The 19,194-nt window shown below is 41.1% G+C and overlaps 1 protein-coding gene across 2 annotated transcripts in view; it reads left to right on the top strand.

Moving 5' to 3' along the window:
- Nucleotides 1-19,194, top strand: part of GSR (glutathione-disulfide reductase) — a 47,223-nt gene that overhangs the window by 19,103 nt on the left and 8,926 nt on the right. For both annotated transcript variants that reach the window (XM_057537357.1, XM_007174063.2), the window contains exons 4-9: nucleotides 610-679; nucleotides 3,722-3,869; nucleotides 6,507-6,561; nucleotides 10,420-10,519; nucleotides 17,268-17,354; nucleotides 18,616-18,774. In XM_057537357.1, coding sequence (XP_057393340.1) covers nucleotides 610-679; nucleotides 3,722-3,869; nucleotides 6,507-6,561; nucleotides 10,420-10,519; nucleotides 17,268-17,354; nucleotides 18,616-18,774 — 619 coding nt within the window. The remainder of the gene's footprint in view (nucleotides 1-609; nucleotides 680-3,721; nucleotides 3,870-6,506; nucleotides 6,562-10,419; nucleotides 10,520-17,267; nucleotides 17,355-18,615; nucleotides 18,775-19,194) is intronic.

Here is a 19,194-nt window from a genome sequence, read left to right on the forward strand (position 1 = left end):
CATTGGCTATATTTCCTGTGCTGTGCAATATATTTTTGTAGCTTATTTATTTTATACGTAATAGTTTGTACCTCTTAATCCCCCGTGTTTAACTTTTAAAGGAACTGCCATAAACTTTTTTATTTTTTTTGGCCACGCCTTGAGGCATGCAGGATCTTAGTTCCCAACCAGGGATCGAACCTGAGCCCCCTGCAGTGGAAGTATGGAATCCTAACCACTGGACCACCAGGGGATTCCCTGCCATAAACTTTTCTAGCCATAAATTTTTTTTTTTAATTTTAGCATATTCATTCATTTATTGAGCAAATAATGAGTGGCCACCGTATACTAGGCACTGTGCCAAAGCAACTCTCCTTGCCTTCTTTGCAGAAAGAAACTTATGAACCTTGCGTGCCAAATGCACATTCTCCATAGAGTGGAATAAGGGTTCTGTACATACGGAACGCAGACGGACACAGGGGAAGGTGTGCCTGCCTTTAGAGACTCTCACTCCCAGGGCTCTCACGGACAGTCTGACCCTCCGCTCTGGGGTGTTCAGGGTCAGAGGCCCTAGTTACGACTGAAAGAGGAGACTCCAGATCCTCAGTACTGACTCCGGTTTCATTGCAGGGTTATAAAGGAAAAGCGGGATGCCTACGTGAGCCGCCTAAACACCATCTATCAGAATAATCTAATCAAGGTGAGCATGCCAGGTTTTGAACTTTGGGAAGAAGCTGTTCTCTGCCGGAGAACCAAATCTGGCCAGACATAGCCTTTACATTTATCTCTTGTTTCTTTTCTTTCTTTTGTGATCAGTGGTTTTGATGTTGACCTGTAAGAATGTAAGTCAGACTCGGTAGGCCAGTCTCATTTCTATTTCTACAGAAAGTGGGACATATGTGCCTAAGTCGGCGAATCAGGTCTCACCTGATGCCTGCCTGCACCTGTCTGACCCTCCACTTAGTTCCAGAAACCAAGCACATAAGAGCCTGATTATGTAACAATGTGCCAGTTTATGGATTAAAATCAGGACCATTATCTGGCTGGAAACCTGCCATAGTTTGTCTGCTCAGAACACCCTTGTCCTTGGTGGCTAAATCTACTCAGGACACCATGTTATGGTTCAGAAGGTTTTTGTGAATGAAGTCCAGTCAGGAAAATTGGGCAAAGGTGTGTTTGCCTTCAGCAAATGTATGTTGTCCTTTGCTCTGCTGAGGCTTTTCCTACCCTCATGCTTTGATGTCATTCCTCTTCCACTGGACTGTACTGAAGCACCATCCAACTCTCCTTTTTCTTTTTTATTTATTTATTTTTAATTTATTTATTTTTGGCTTCGCCGTGTGGCTTGTGGGATCTTAGTTCCCCAACCAGGGATTGAACCCACGGCAGTGAAAGTGCGGAGTCCTAACCACTGGACCGCCAGGGAAGTCCCAACTCTCCCTTTTCTTGGCAGTGTGACTCCCAGCACCCTTAATTGGTCTTTGTGGTCTCACTCTGCAATTTCTAACACATCAACATAGCTTAGGTTGTACTAGATCAGTATATTTGGGATGGTATTTGGGCCACTGTAATCTCATTAGCACATGTTTATAAACCACTTTTTAGGGTGAGTTACTTGTACAGATGGCTGACCTCATAATTTTTATATTAATTCTTATCATTCATTGGGTTTATTTTTTTGGAGGGTGATATTTTCTGACCTTAACCCCCAAATTCAAGGGGAAAGTGTTTGGTCTTCAGACCCCTGTGCACTGAGTTCAAGAGATTTTAAGGTGGCTAGACATGAATATGAGATGCCATTTGGTATACTAAGACACCCAAGTAAAAAAAAAATTTTTTTAATGGAGCTAGCTTAAAGTACTTTTGCAAAAGAGATAGGAAAATTACTCAGGAAATAGCATTTTTTAATACTCAAAAATCTTGGTGTAGCAGAATTTACCATGACCTTATTGGAAAGGAATCACAGGCGATCCAGAAATTTGGAATAGGAAACTTTCTGTGAAATATCCTAGGAAATGAAAATAAAAATTTCATAACCCATATTATTGCCACTCGACTCAGTCTCCTTTTTGTCTAGCACCCGGTAGGAAATCATTACCTCCTGGAGGAAAGTTGTTCAGGAGCCTCGTGGCTTTTGGCATCAATCTTGATTCACCTTGATTAAGCAGGGCACCTGCAGAACAGGCCTGGAGGGCTGATTAGAAAGGAGGAAATAGCTCAATTCAGAACCAGGTGTGTTCCAAAATGTTGAAACGCTCCATTCTGTGATCGTGCCTACAGGATTCCATTATCCTTGTGAGTTGCCCACATTTCTTGCCAGTGTGTGTATCCTGGCTGGCAGAAGCTTGCTGGCAGTCCAAACTCAAGCCCGGGCACAGAGGCTGCCAGGAAGAGCAAAGCAAGTCTGAGTTCTCAGCACCTCTAGTGTAGAGCTTCACGGTCATGTAATTTTGTGGTATTCTTCCCCCCTTCGTTGGAGAAAACAGAAACATTGCTTTTCCCTCCCTTGGCCAGAGTATTTCCCTTTGGCCTCAGCTCCCTGCACCTTTATCCTTTTGTTTTTCTCAGCCTTCTTTCTTTCCTCCAGACACATCATTCTTCAGTGTGTTTTCATTCTAAGTGAGGAAGGCTTTCTCCTTCAACTCTTGGGGACAAAGATGTAATCTTCTTCCTTGTGGGAATGACTTGCATATATTTTTTTCTAGTCTCTGAGTTTTGGCCCAAGATAGTCCCTTTATTTTTTCTTACTGCATACGTCTAGCATCAAATGGCAACCCCCAACCTAAGTATCAATTAACAGTCAGAAGTTCTGCAGAAACTCGAACATTGGAGAGTTGTCTTAGCATCAGCAAACCATAAATCAGAATCCTCAGTAGAGAATGGAAATATCTAAGAAGTTGCAGCAAGTTTTGTTTTGGTTTTTGGTTTTTTTGGTTGTTTTTTGTTTTTTAGGGTTTTTTTGACCATACCAAACGGTTTGCAGGATCTTAGTTCCCCGACCAGTCCTAACCACTGGACAGGGAATTCCCTTGTTTTGTTTTTTAATCTTTTTCTTCTTTTTTTTAAAATTTTATTTTATCAAAGTATAATTGAATTACAGTGTTGTGTTAGTTTCTGCTGTTCAGCAAAGTGACTCAGTTATACATATATATATTTTTCATGTTCTTTTCCATTGTGTTTTATCATAGGATATTGAATATAGTTCCCTGTGCTATACAGTAGGACCTTGTTGTTTATCCATCCTATATATAATAGTTTGCATCTGCTAATCCCAAACTCCCAGTACTTCCCCTTCCCCACCCCTTTGGGGTTTTTTTGGTTTGTTTGTTTGTTTTATAAATTTATTTATTTTATTTATTTATTTTTGGCTGCACTGGGTCTTTGTTGCTGCGCACGGGCTTTCTCTAGTTGCGGTGAGCGGGGGCTACTCTTCGTTGCGGTGCGCGGGCTTCTCATTGCGGTGGCTTCTGTTGTTGCGGAGCACCGGCTCTAGGTGCGTGGGCTTCAGTAGTTGTGGCTCACGGGCTCAGTAGTTGTGGCTCGCAGGCTCTAGAGCGCAGGCTCAGTAGTTGTGGCGCACGGGCTTAGTTGCTCCGCGGCATGTGGGATCTTCCCGGACCAGGGCTCGAACCCGTGTCCCCTGCATTGGCAGGCAGATTCTTAACCACTGCGCCACCAAGGAAGCCCCCCTTTGTTTTTTAATCTTAAGAACAGGCTAATGTTACCATGCTTCCTTCTCCAGTCCCACATAGAAATCATCCGCGGCCATGCAGTATTCACGTGTGATCCCCAGCCCACAGTGGAGGTCAACGGGAAAAAGTACACTGCTCCTCACATCCTGATTGCCACAGGTGGCGTGCCCTCGCTTCCTCAGGAGAGCCAGATCCCTGGTGAGTCTTCCAAAGGCATATGCTTGTTAACAATAGTCAGAAAGAATTTACCATTGTTTTCCACCTTACTAGCCATGCCAGGGGATCTGCCCTATACCAGTTCTTTGTCTTGGACACGTGAGAGAAGGTCTCTGCAGAACCGAAATGTAATTGGCCTAAGTGGTACCTAGTGACGGGGCAAAGGAAGATATTTCATCCAGCTCCAGGCTCAGACATACTACAGTAACACAGGGGGAAGAATCAGCAAAAGCCCCATCCTTCCCTTCTCGGCACAGTAGAGATTGTTTCCAGCCTCAGTTTGTCATGAGATATTTACTGTTTTGTTTAAGAGAGAGAAATCTTGTAGAGATGTAACTTCATCAGCTAATTAAGCCTTCTTATATGCATATTTTTCTCTCATATAAAGAATTAGAAAATTAAAGCAGTAAGGAATCTCCGAGACAGTCTTGTCTACCTTTGCTTTGTATACACAGGGATGAGTCATAACATACTGCCTTGTTCTCTCATAGGAAACATTGTCCATATCTTTTTCCCCAACTAGATTATAAGGTCTTTGTGGATGGTGATCATATACAACTTCTACTTAAGACCCATGACCATGGATTGGCTTCTTATGACCCATGACCAACCTGAATGTATATGGAAAATTTTGAGTGTGTATGCATTTATGTATTTTTATCTCTCTGGAGAGAGGATCGATAAAATTTCACCAGCTTTTAAAAGGGTTCATGACTCCCCAAAAGCTAAAGAACAACTACTGTAAAAAATATGAAGATACTGTTGTCAAGTAACTTAAAAATTAGTTGGTACGATTGGATATCTTGATAGGGAACAACCTCTATGACTGATTGTTTAGTGAAAGAAAACAAGGTGTGGAACAATGTGTATAACATGCTACAGTTTATGTCTTTTTAAAAAGACAGGGAGACTGTACAGATGCACTAGGATCTCTGGAAGGGCACTCAAAACCCTGCAGTGCCAACTCCCTCCAAGGAGAGGACCAGAGCTCTGGGTTGGGAAAGAGACCTGCTTTTCACTAGATGCTCTGTGGTGCTTTTTGAATTTTTTAAGATACACATTTATTAATTTAAAACATGTAATAAAAACAAATGCAAAGAAATAAAATAAAAGGTAAGTGTTCCAAGGTGATTGCCAGACAGTGAGGGTCGGGGTCCTCAGAGGTGGGACGGATTACTATGAGCTGTCATGGACCAAAAAGACTTCCTGGGAAAAGGGCTTACAAACTGAGCACTATGTGCCGAAGAAGAGAAAGACCAGAAGAACCAGTGGGTAATAAATAGGTCTTTAAAAAGGACATTCAGTCAATTAAACCAGTTTTTCTAGCACTGAAATCTGGAAGCAAATACATTGAACTGAAACTGGAAGAAGGTTAGGGCCAAATTGTGGAGATTTATGAAGTCAAATTAAGAAATCTCTGTCATTCACGAAAACCAGTTATTAATAGCTTATAAATAGGGGAGTGACAAGATCTAAGTGATAACTTTAGAAAACTAATCTGATAGTGATTTACGGAGGCGGAAGGCCAGTTAGAAAGTTGTTGCGGTAGAATGTACAGGAGGTGGTAATAGGTCCTGAACTACAGTGTTAGCGTCGGAAATGTGGTGGAAATACTCAGTTCAGCTCTGCAGACAGTTACTAAGCCACTGCTACGCGCCAGGCACTAGGAGGAGAGGACAGACATAAGAGACACAGAAGGATGAATCGGCTAGTATATTTCATTGATTCCAAGACACGTAAAAAAAAAAATGCTCAACACCTCTGAAATCAGGATGGGTCCTTAATCATTGTGCATTGAATTTGGCGAAATGCAGTATTTTAAATAACTGATGAGATGGCCGTTGTTGAGAGAAGGAATTACAGATTGATAACTCAAGACTTCGGATTATTGATGGAAGGTAGTCTTTTCAGCTGAAGTGGTAAACGAGAGGGATATGGTTTGGGAAATAAAGTTAAGGTTCTGTTTTGAAAATACTGAGTTTGAAACAAAGTTAAATGGTATAGAAAGACAGTTAGAAATATGGAACTAGAGCCTGGGGAGAAGGTCAAAACTGGAACTACACATTTGGAAGTCTCCCACAATGAAGGGAGAGTTGGTTAAAACCTTTGAAGGAAAAAAGCAGAGAGAAGAGAACCAAGGCTGAGCCCATTTGGGGGCGGGAGAATGAAGCAGAACCAGCAAGGAGTCTATTCATGAGAGCTGAGGAGATCTTTTTTTTTTTTTTAATTAATTAATTTATTTATTTGGCTGCCATCGGGTCTTAGTTGAGGCATGAGGATCTTAGTTCCCCGACCAGGGATCGAACCCGAGTCCCCTGCATTGGAAGGCGGATTCTTAACCACTGGACCACCAGAGAAGTCCCAAGCTGAGGAGATCTTAATTCCTCAAAGAAATTTAATAGTTACTTAGTCATCACTGCTCTTATTTCTACAGAGGAAATTAAAATGTTGACTCAGGGAAGATTTGATTGGCAGCTTCCCAAGTGGAGACTTTAACAGAATTTGTCAAAACAGAGAGTGTGATGGCTGAGAAAGTGTTTGGTTCATACATAAAATGTTGTGATTATTTTACAAGAGAAAACTCCATCTGTGTGACCTATATTGCATTTTCCTACATAGGTGCCAGCCTAGGAATAACCAGTGATGGGTTTTTTCAGCTGGAAGAGTTGCCTAGGTAAGCTGCTTTTCTTCCTGACCTCCATGTTCATTCTCCCTCAGTTTCTCCCAACACTTCTACCTCCTCTTCCCAACTATTAAATGTAGGAATTTCCAGAATTCTGTTCTACCTCTTCTATTTTTATGACCTTGGGTATCTCATCCATGAGTACCCCGCAGTAAATGACTCAAATCTTTCATGCTTTTGGTCAGAGGCCATTGTAAAATTTTTAGGACCAGAATCAAATGCAGGGTGGTTTTGAGAATAAACACTGAAGTTCTAAAACTGTCTTCTTTCTTCAACTTGATAGAGCATCAGTTGATAATGTGTCTAAAGTGATTCTGGTCTTCAAAGCAGCTAGTACAGAGGCATCTGGTTAAGTGAAGGCTCTCTCAGTCTCACAAAAATAGGTTTTCTGAAATTGGCCTTTATACGTGTTTGTCCTAATAACCTTAGTAGACTTCTGTCGTGGATTTAGATAACACAGAGAGAAAAAAGATAATGAGGAGGATTGTTTCTCTAATTTGAAGAAGCTGCCAATTGCAGGCTTCCTCGATTAGCGGGGTCCTCCCTTCACTCATGATAAGTGATAGGGCACCTGGGAACTGGAGGAGGGACCCTGTTAGCCCAGAGTTTGGCCTTTCTTTCCTTCTGAGTAGCACTCACCCTGGAGTCATTATTGCTCAACTCCGCTGCTCTCTCGGTGGGCGCTGCCAACGCAGTGGGAAGTCTTAATCCCGCGCTTTTACATGAAGGCCTTTCTGGAGGGTGACTGATAATCCCTGCTCGTTCCTTTACCTTAATTCACCTGGAACCACAGGTGGTTCATCAGGGACAAGAGGGCGTCTTGGCAGTTCCATAGCTGCTGTGAAAATGTCCTGTTACGACATTCAGACCAGGTCATCTTCTGACTTTGAGAAAAGGAAACAGGCGTTTTAGATTTGCTGTCTGTGGGGCAGGGCAGCGTGTTAGAGAGCAGCCGTTCTTTCCTCATGATCTGTTTGGTTTTAGGTGTGAAGGATATGAGACATGTGAGAATATATGCAGAAATGTGGTCATGACTCATCGTGTTTAAACGATACAATTCAATCTGGACTCAAAGAAGCTTCATTCTAGATATCTGTCCATTACCTATTTTTAAAACATTTATTAAACTTGTGCTGGTAGCACTACAAGTTGACGAAATGAATGTATGTGTGTTATAAACAAGACTCTGGGAACATAGGAAAATGAATTAACAATTGGTATATGATTTTTGTCTTCTTTTTTTAAGACTCCTTTATCATTGTTATGTTGGTAAGTAAGTAAATAATCAAAGAAGGAACAAATTCTATAGGCGAGGTAACATGTGCTCTGGGCTGTATGATCCAGCTTTTACCCTCATTGGGCTTATGGTTGAGGGGAGGCTGGAGCATAGAGTCTGTGGAACATTGTGGGACAAGAGGTTCTGACGGCCGTAATGAGGGAAAGAGAAGTGCTGTGGGGACTCAGCAGAATATAAGATTGTTTGTAGGTGGTGGAGGGCTCCCAGGTGTGGCTGCCAAAGTGTCTGTGTCCTCAGGGTGAGCCACGGCCTCCCCCCTCCTCTCCTGGAGACTCTCCAGGACCAACAGGCGTTGAGGGTAAGAAGGAGAATGTGGAGATTGTGCTTGGTTCACAATTTTTACCTAACTTACTGAGATTTTCATATACTGAAGACTGGTGTTTTAAATCAAGACTCCAGGGGCTTCCCTGGGGGCGCAGTGGTTAAGAATCTGCCTGCCAATGCAGGGGACACGGGTTGGAGCCCTGGTCCGGGAAGATCCCACATGCCGCGGAGCAACTAAGCCCGTGCGCCACAACTACTGAGCCTGTGCTCTAGAGCCCGTGAGCCACAACTACTGAAGCCCATGCGCCTAGAGCCTGTGCTCTGCAGCAAGAGAAGCCACCGTAATGAGAAGCCCATGCACTGCAACGAAGAGTAGCCCCCGCTCACCGCAACTAAAGAAAGCCCGTGCGCAGCAACAAAGACTCAACGCAGCCAAAAATAAATAAATTAATCAATTAAAAAAAAAAAAATCAAGACTCCAAAAGCCTGGATGTCACCTCCCCAGCCTGAGCTTCAGCTTGTCAAGACCATGCCACTGTGTCTTCATTCCTCTGGCAGTCTCTGTATCACAATGCAGAGCTTGGGAGTGAAGCCAACATGAAGTGCAAAGCTGAGCATCTTTAAGGGACCAGGTCCTGACGCATCATCAGAACACTTAGATGCAGCCATACCTGAAGTCAGGACTTCTCGGTTACATGAATCAATAAATTCCTTTTTTTTTTAAACCAAAAAGAAAAAAAAAGATTGTTTCCAGTGGTTACTTTACTGGTACGAGGTGGACTAGAGGGGCCTGTGGAAGCTGAGGGGGAACACTGAGCTCCTAAATTGGCCTTTCATCATATTGCAAAGATTGATAGAATTTAGCAATGAGCAAGGGAAAATACTGAGCCAGAGGAGAATAACGGTGGTGAGGATTGCGATGCCAAAGAAAGGAACAGAAGAGATATTTGAAGCAATAATGACTGTCACTTTCCCCCAAATTAATGTCAGACACCAAACCACAGATCCAGGAAGGTCAGAGAACACGAAGTAGGGTAAATGTCAAAAAACTATACCTAGGCATATAATTTTCAAACTGTAGAAAATCAAAGAAAAAATTCTGGAAGAAGCCAGAAGGATGAAACACACCTGACCTATAAGGGGAGCAAAGATGAGAATTACAACAACTCTTCAGAAACTATGCAAACAAGAGAGTGGAATATTTAAAGTGTTGAGAGGAAAAAACCCCACCAACACAGAACTCTTTACTCTGCAAAATTATCCATCAAAAGTGACAGAGAAATAAAGACTTTCTCAGACAAGCAAAAAAAAATTGTGGTGCCAATTTTAGTTTTAGGTGCAAAGATCTCTGCATAAGGAATCATCTCTAGCTTCAAAGAGTTTTTATTTCCTCTCTGAGGAAATGAAGCTAAGGAATTTTTAAAACACCTGAAAATATATTTCTGTTCTACAGAAGGATATTTTCTACTTAAAATTACTGTGTTATCCTGGATTGGATCTTGGGACAGAAAAAGGAAATGAATGGAAAGACAGGTGAAATCTGAATAAAGACTGAAGTTTAGTCAACAGTAATGTACCAGTGTCAGTTTTGACAACTGTACCATGGTTTATAAGATGTTAACTTTTTTTTTTAATTGAAATATAGTTGATTTACAATGTTGTGTTAATTTCTGCTGTACAGCAAAGTGCCTCAGTTATACATATATACACATTATTTTTTGTATCTTTTCTATTATGGTTTATCTCAGGACATTGAATATAGTTCCCTGTGCTATATAGTAGGACCTTGTCCATCCATTCTACATCTACTAACCCCAAACTCCCAGTCTATCCCTTCCCAAACGCCTCCGCCTTGGCAACCACAAGTCTATTCTCTATGTGAGCCTGTTTCTGCTTCATAGATAAGTTCATTTGTGTCGTATTTTAGATTCCACATGTAAGTGATACCATATGGTATTTCTCTTTCTGATTTAACTTCACTTAGCATAATCTCTAGTTGCATCCATGTTGCTACAAATGGCGTTATTTCGTTCTTTTTTATGGCTGAGTAGTATTCTATTGTATATATGTACCATGTCTTCTTTATCCATTCGTCTGTTGATGGATGTTTAGGTTGTTTTCATGTCTTGGCTATTGCAAATAGTGCTGCTATGAATGTAAGATGTTAACTTTAGGAAAAACTGGGCAGGGGGTATACTATCTGTACTATCTTTTAAACTTTTCTGTAAATCTAAAATTATTCTAAAATAAGTTTATTTAACGATCTTAACCCTCTACTCTAATGGTAGCCGCAGTGTCATCGTTGGTGCTGGTTACATTGCTGTGGAAATAGCTGGGATCCTTTCCGCCCTGGGTTCTAAGACATCACTAATGATACGGCATGATAAGGTAAATTCTATCCTTTTCCTTGATGTTCATCTTTTAAAAAATCTACAGGGAGAATTTTCTCTTATGTTGTCATTAAATACTAGGGTGCAAAGCATATGGAGCTGGTTGGTCTGTTCCACATGGAGCTGCTTTGAAGGCATCTAAATAAGGGCTTACATACTTCCTAGCCATCAACTGCTAGTTGATGATACTGATTTAGATTTGATCAGAGTTGCTGGTGTTTCCATCATGAAGTGGTAGATAGCATGCCTTAATAAAACATACATCCTAAAAAAAATAAAAAAAAAAAAAAATAAAAAATAAAACATACATCCTTAAATATAAATATTAGTTAAATTGAGCAATCTGTCAGGTTAATTTCTTATTCTGAAAATCAATTTCATATGATCAGATAGTGTTGGATTATTAACACTCAGTCAAAAAATTTACTAAATTCTTTGCATTAAAAGGAAACGTATCAAAAATATTTATACACCTATGTTCATCGCAACATTATTCACAATAGCCAGGAGGCGGAAGCAACCTGTGTCCGCTGATGAATGGATAAACAGAATGAGGAATACCCATACCATGGGATGTTATTCAGCTCTAAAAAGGAGGGACATTCTGACACATGCTACAACATGGATTAACCTTGGGGATATTATGCTAAATGAAATAAACTAATTACAAAAAGACAAAAACTATATGATTCCACATATATGAGGTACCTAGAGTAGTCACACTCATAAAAACAAAAAGTAGAAATGGGGTTGCCAGGGACGGGGTAGGGGAGGGAATGGGGAGTTATCGTTTAATGGATACAGAGTCTCAGGTTTTTTTGTTTCTTTGTTTTTTTTATTGAAGTATAGTTGATTTACAATACTGTGTTTGTTTCAGGTGGGCAGCATACCTATTCAGTTATATATGTATATATTATTCTTCAGATTCTTTTCCCTTATAGGTTATAACAAAATATTGAGTGCAGTTCCCTGTGCTGTACAGTAGGTCCTTGTTGGTTATCTGTTTTATATATAGTGGTATGTATCTGTTAATCCCAAACTCCTAATTTATCCCTCCCCACCACCCCCAGAGTTTCAGTTTTGCAAGAGGGAAAAGTTCTGGTTGCACAACAATGTGAATACACTTAACACCATGGAACTTAGTACTTAGAAATGGTTAAGTTGGTAAATTTTTTTTTAATTAATTAATTAATTTTATTTTGGGCTGCGTTGGGTCTTCATTGCTACGTGCGGGCTTTCTCTAGTTGCAGCGAGCAGGGGCTACTCTTCGTTGTGGTACGTGGGCTTCTCATTATGGTGGCTTCTCTTGTTGCAGAGCACAGGCTCTAGGCACGTGGGCTTCAGTAGCTGTGGCTCACAGGCTCAGTTGCTCCGCGGCATGTGGGATCTTCCCGGACCAGGGCTCGAACCCCTGTCCCCTGTACTGGCAGGCGGATTCTTAACCACTGCACCACCAGGGAAGCCCTAAGTTGGTAAATTTAATGGTACGTGTTTTTCACCACAATAAAAAATAATAATAATAAAAGAAGCTTATAGATCATCTCATCTACTGGAACCTCATTTTGTAGATGAAGAAATTAAGACCAAGTGAGGTTTCATGACTGCTAATTAACATCAAAACTGAGAGTCAACGAAATTCTGAGAAAGCCCAGGCCAGTATTCTTTCTGCTAAAATGCAGCCTCCATGTTTCTCAGTACTTGATTAAGTGTTGCTTCATGTGTTTTGTTGATTAATCGTGACTGAGCACCACCAGGTCATGGCACAGTATTGGAGCTTTCAGAGACACCGTGGGGGGCAATAACAAGAGTGTTGGCCTAAGAATTTGGTCCCTAAGAATCTGGCCTTCCCCAACAAGTGTGTGACTTGGGCAAGTCATTTAATGCCTTTGGGACATTTATCAGATCCCTGACAACTCAAATGCAATGACTAAAATTCCTGATTATTTGAGCAAATAGGGGGGCAGATGAGGGAAACCGATAATCCTGGTCAGTGTGGACTCCAGAGAACTTTCTCTGTGGCTTTTAGACTTGTCCTAAAATTAACCCCCAGGAGATTTTTGTCCTGAAGAGTGTTTTTCATAGGTCAGTGTTACTTTGCATTGCTGGAATATGTCCAGCAAATTAGATGGCAGGAGAAAGGCAGAGGGATAGGTAGCCTGAATCTAATATATAAATAAGTAAATAAATCACATCAGTTTATCAGTAGAGTGGATAATTCCTGCATTCGGAAAATTGGCTTGTGGCAGAGAGCCACATGTATCTGGGCTTCCTGCCCTCCCCCACCCCCAATGCATTCTCCATCTTCTCCCCTTCCTGGTATAACTCCATTCTAGAGCTACTCTATGAATAAATCACGACCTCCCACCTTTACCCCACCTGTGTGTTATCCCGAAGAAATCTCTAGAGAAAGAAAGAGGAAGTCTAAGTAAAGAAAAGTTGCTAGGGACTTCCCTGGTGGCACAGTGGTTAAGAATCTGCCTGCCAATGCAGGGGACAGAGGTTTGAGCCCTGGTCCGGGAAGATCCCACATGCCACGGATCAACGAAGCCCATGTGCTGCAACTACTGAGCCTGTGCTCTAGAGCCCACGAGCCACAACTACTGAGCCTGCGTGCCACAACTACTGAAGCCCGTGCGCCTGGAGCCCGTGCTCCGCAACAAAGAGAAGCCACCTCAATGAGAAGCCCGTGCACCGGAACGAAGAGTAGCCCCCACTCGCCGCAACTAGAGAAAGCCCGCGCACAGCAACGAAGACCCAACACAGCCAAAAATAAATAAATAAATTTATTTAAAAAAAAAGAAAAGAAGGAAAAGTTGCTAGACAGTAACAACTACTATCTTAAAGACTAGTCTCCCGAGGGCAGTGATGGAAGCTATCATAGGAACATTGAAATCCAACTGAAAATAATATGAATGGGAATTTTGAAAAAGAACCAAACCTGGCAGCAAAAACAATTTTTTAAATTAATTAATTAATTTATTTTTGGCTGCATTGGGTCTTCGTTGCTGTGCGCAGGCTTTTATCTAGTTGCGGCGAGCAGGGGCTACTCTTTGTTGCGGTGAGTGGGCTTCTCATTACGGTGGCTTCTCGTTGTGGAGCATGGGCTCTAGGAGCACTGGCTTCAATAGTTGTGGCATGCGGGCTCACTAGTTGTGGCTTGCAGGCTCTAGAGCGCAGGCTCAGTAGTTGTGGCACACGGGCTTAGTTGCTCCACAGCATGTGGCATCTTCCCGGACCAGGGCTCGAACCTGTGTCTCCTGCATTGGCAGGCGGCGTCTTAACCACTGCGCCACTAGGGAAGCCCAGCAAAAACATTGTTATGCCGATTCTATTTCTTATTTCAATGATGTTATACTATAGAATTCCTGTGGCTACTAATTAACTCAAGTCTATCTGATTCTCATATTCATTGAACTTCATAAGGGCAAGCATTAGAATAGCTATTTCATCATCTTAAGTGAAATTAACAAACAATAATGACACATATCTCTAGGGATATTAAATACTAATAACAATTGTTTATTCATGTAAGTGCCAAATGCTTTTTAAGTCTGTGACACTAAGTTTTACAGGTTCATTAGATATCTTGGGTTATTTCCTTGTTACCAGTTTTACTTGTGTTTAATAGGGTCTTCTGTTTGAAAGAGGCCTAGATTCATTGCCTTCTTTAGTTAGTTTAGCTGACTATTAAATCTATTGCACTATCAATTCCGTGATCTCCCCTATGCCTAATACCATCTTTGATCCTGTGCTCCTTAAGTAGAATTAGGATAAACTTTCATCAGTAATGTGGTATAGGAAAAATGTGGGGTTTTCATTCCTTTTCTAACAATCTGCCTTTTTTACCAAGTATCCTCTTCCTCTTCCATCACCCCTATCACCACCTCACCACAATCATCATCACCTTTGTCATTACCACTACCAGGTCCTCCACAAATACATTTTAGGGCATGTTGTTCTACTCTTGTGATTGGTAAGGTTTGAGTATCACTCCAAGTATATACTGAGCCCTCATAAAGCGATCTCATCAGACGTGGTTTCTTTCTTCCAGAAGGAGTTTAACCCTCTCTAGCCTTACCCCCCATTTCTTTTCTTCAAATTTCTTCCATTCAGGAGGAACTGGCCTACTTGCTTTTCCTCTTCCGTGACCTGGTCCCATCTCTGTATATTTGTGCAGATTCCTCTACTTAAGGTGCTTTCCCTTCCCGAGTCATCAAGATCCAGTGCAGAATGCTACATTTTCCTTGAAATCTTCCCTGTTCTCTTTGACTGTAATTTTCCGTCTCTTCTAAACCTCCTTATCTGCACATTCTTCAAGTTAATTATCAGTCTGCCTTTTATGATAATATTTTGCATCTTGCACATAGTAGAGCTTAATAAATGTTTGTCGATGGAATGGATGAATAAGTGAATTTATAGTGTTGATCTCAGTTTAGCTTACAAGAGTTACTTGTCTTTCTCCTCCACTGGGAAGGGGACAGAGGTATCAATAGGCATGTTTATATTCTCCTGGAACCTTTTAGAGTAAATGTCACAAAATAGACACTCACTACACATCTACTAATTTAAAATAGAGCTAGAGACTAAGTGGATGATTGCTGTGAAAACGGTGAAGTATGAGAATATTGCTATAGCAGGAATGTTAAACATGTAAATGGCTTTTAACCTTAACTGATCAAGTTCCCTGAACTTCCCACCTCAACTTGGCATCCTGAACTCAATGAAGAAAAAATAAAGTGTCCCCATACGAATGGAGAGGAGACTAATGAGCCTTGGTTCTGAGAGTAGGAAGAAGTCATACCTCTTTAGTCCCCGTTCAGTGACAAGTGTAAACTGATCTGAGAGATGTGGGAAGAGAATGGCTTTCTACACCTTGTTCTCTCCTGTTCTCTGTTCCTTCCCAGGGTCTGTAGTTGCCTGCCCTGGTAGGCTGTCAGTGGTCAGTTCTTAATGGTCCCGGTGGTGCCTTTCAATGGTGTCCATGATTATGGGGTGGGAAGAAGTGCATAATGTTGTGGAGAGAGCCTGATCGGAAGACTCAGACCAAGCTCAATTTGAATCCTGGCTCTAGAACTTTCTAAAAGTCACTCCACTTCTTAGGAATCTCAGCTTCCTTATCTGAAAAAAAAAAATAGGGATAACACCTTCTAATCCATAAGGTCATTGGAAGGATTTGAACATAGGTAGATGGACAGACAGACATTCTCTAGAACAACATCCAGGGACTTCCCTCGCGGTCCAGTGGTTAGGACTCTGAGCTATCACTGCAGGGGGCACGGGTTCAATCCCTGGTGGGGGGGACTAAGATGCCCCTGGGGCAGGGCCAAAAAAGGAAAAAAATATAGAAAAACATCTAGCATTCCAGAAAAAAACCCACAGTGTTTTCAACTTTGTTGGGAACCTTAATTGGAATGGATCCCATTTTTACCAAATTTAGAACCCTAAAATATGAAGTTTGAAACCTTAAACAAATACTAAGACTAGTATTAAAAAAAATCTCTAAGGCCATGTAGTTGACTTTTCTGCCTAGAATAGGAGATTTTGTTCAAGAATCTTCCCTTAAATTGTATCAGCAGGAAAGCTGGCCCTGGAATACTGAAAGGGGAAAGAGAATTTCTGGTCCCTATTCTTATGGAAAAGAGAAGAGTTTGGGAGGAGAGGAACACGGCAAAGACAGTAGAGGCGCAAAGGTTGCCTATGGATTAAACTCTAGAACAGGAGTGGGTGAAGTCAGGTGTAATGCAGACGTTGGTGGTGATGTCGGAAAATAGACTTATTAAAACTCCACTCACCAGAGAAAGACAAATATGATATAACTTATATGTGGAATCTAAAAAAATGATACAAATGAACTTAGTTACAAATCAGAAATAGACTCACAGACATAGAAAACAAACTTATGGTTACCAAAGGGGATAGCAGGGTCGTGGGGGATAAATGAGTTTGGGATTAACATATACACACTACTATATATAAAATACATAAATAAGAAGGACCTACTATATAGCACAGGGAACTATATTCAATATCTTATAATAATCTATAATGGAAAAAAATCTGACACAGAGTGTGTGTGTGTGTGTGTATAACTGAGTCACTTTGCTGTATACCGGAAACTAACACAAGATTGTAAATTAGCTATACTTTAATTTTTTTTATAGCAGCTGATTTTATTTATCTATCTATTTATTTATTTATTTATTCTGGTTAAATCCTTTTTTTTTAACATCTCTGTTGGAGTATAATTGCTTTACAGTGGTGTGTTAGTTTCTGCTTTATAACAAAGTGAATCAGCTATACGTGTACATACATCCCCATATCTCCTCCCTCTTCTGTCTCCCTCCCACCCTCCCTATCCCACCCCTCTAGGTGGTCACAAAGCACTGAGCTGATCTCCCTGTGCTATGTGGCTGCTTCCCACTAGCTATCTGTTTTACATTTGGTAGTGTATATATGTCCATGCCACTCTCTCACTTCGTCCCAGCTTACCCTTCCCCCTCCCCGTGTCCTCAAGTCCATTCTCTACGTCTGCGTCTTTATTCCTGTCCTGCCCATAGGTTCTTCAGAACCATAATTTTTTAAAGATGATTTAAAAAGAAAAAAAACTCCACTCATAGTGCAGCCGTGAATGAAGAAGGACATAAGAGGGGGGTTGATACTGAAATTTCCCTCCCTGGTTTGTAGCATATCTTTAATCAAGTTTTATTCTTTCCCACCACCCATCCCTCTGCTGCCTGTGTATACAGGTGCTCAGAAGTTTTGATTCAATAATCAGTTCCAACTGCACTGAGGAGCTGGAGAACGCTGGCATAGAGGTGCTGAAGTACTCGCAGGTATGACCGAGCCCAGGGCGAGCTTACAGCCCTTGGTTGTCTATCTGTTGTGAACCCCACTAGTTTTATAAACACAAACTACCTCTACCCCAGTCAGTTTATTCTTTTCTAGAGTACTACCGAGTCTTTTCTTTATCCTCGGAAGCTGCATTTCACATTAATGTTTTAATGAAATCCAAGGTATAAAAGTTTAGAAATCTGGAAGTTGAATTTAGTTTAGTTAGAACTAAAACTACAGTTTTTGTGCTCAAAGGCCTCATTGAACATCCTTATTTTTCAGGTTTGTATTTATTTATATTTATTTATTTATTTCAGGAAATATTACTATGGAATCTATTTTTTTTTTAAGTCTTTATTGAATTTGTTACAATATCGCTTCTGTTTTATGTTTTGGCTTTTTGGCCGTGAGGTATGTGGGATCTTAGTTTCCCGACCAGGGATCAAACCCACACTCCCTGCATTGGAAGGCGAAGTCTTAACCACTGGACCGCCAGGGAAGTCCCATGGAATCTATTTTTGAAAGCACACCTTTGGGTTTTGTAGATGGAAACAATGACAAAGTTACTTTGTATTTTTTTTATTCTCAGGGAATCACCTACATGTCAGAGTTTTCCTGGAGCATTAGCCTTGTAAAAATGACTTTCTCCCCCAAAGCTTTGCCCTTTCAGCATAGGCCATATCATAAGTAAAACAATAAATGTGAAGTTGCTTTGTAAATGCTGAAGTACTGGGCTGGTGGTTAAGGTCAACATCAGGATCCCCTTGGGACTTTCACTAAACTGTGTATGCCCTTCACTCTCCTGACCTGATCTTACCCTCCTCCCCCGAGTCCTGATTAAGAATCTCCAGGGAGGAGCAAGGATGGTGCAATTTTAAAAACTCTCTTAATGATGCTGCTACAGCCATTTCCTCCCCCGATTCCAGCTGCAAATCACTGTGCTTAGATTTGTGGTTTAAAAATTTTATCACAGTTTTGAAGAAGTACGCTTTAAAATACTTTGTCTTTAAGCTGAAGCATTAGGGTCTTGATGTGAGTTGACATTTCTGGCTGCTGGCTGATTTGGGGCCACCTAGGATATCATCTGGGTTCCAGAGAGTTCCAGGGTTGGTGACCTTTGGGCAAAAGTAAATGTGTCAACATGTAAGACTCATATGTAGGATTCAGTGGAGAGTTTTTAAATGTTAAGAATTCTAGTTTCCTCTTTATTTGCTTTCCTTCCCATCCCCACACCCCCAATTAACAAACTGTATCTCCCAATAGGTCAAGGAAGTTAAAAAGACTTCTTCAGGCCTGGAACTCTGCATGGTTACTTCAATTCCTGGTAGGAAGCCCACCTTGACCACCATTCCAGATGTTGACTGTCTACTCTGGGCCATTGGACGGGACCCAAACTCCAGGGACCTGAATTTAAACAAACTGGTAAGCTGACCTAGTCTGCCTACGACGTTCTATTTTTTTTCCCCCAGTTTTATTGAGAAATAATTGACATACATCACTGCATAAGTTTAGGGCATACAGCTCCATGGTTTGATTTATATACATTGTGAAATGATCACCACAAGAGGGTCAGCTAACATCCATCTTCTCATATAGATATAACAAAAGTAGAAAAGAAAAAAGGAAAAAATTTTCTCTGTGTGTTGAGAACTCTTAGGGTTTACTCTCTTAACAGCAGTGTTATCTGTAGTCACCATGTTGGACGTTATATCCCTGGTATTGTACTTATTTATGTTGTAACTGGAAGTTTGTACCTTTTGACCACTTTCCTTGCCTAAAACCTTCTTGAATCGGTCAGTAGTCCTGTGATTTCCCCTGATCCAACCCCAGACCCCCCAAAAC

This window comes from Balaenoptera acutorostrata, chromosome 21 (assembly GCF_949987535.1).
Source record: "Balaenoptera acutorostrata chromosome 21, mBalAcu1.1, whole genome shotgun sequence".
In the NCBI taxonomy this organism is placed as follows: Eukaryota; Metazoa; Chordata; class Mammalia; order Artiodactyla; family Balaenopteridae; genus Balaenoptera; species Balaenoptera acutorostrata.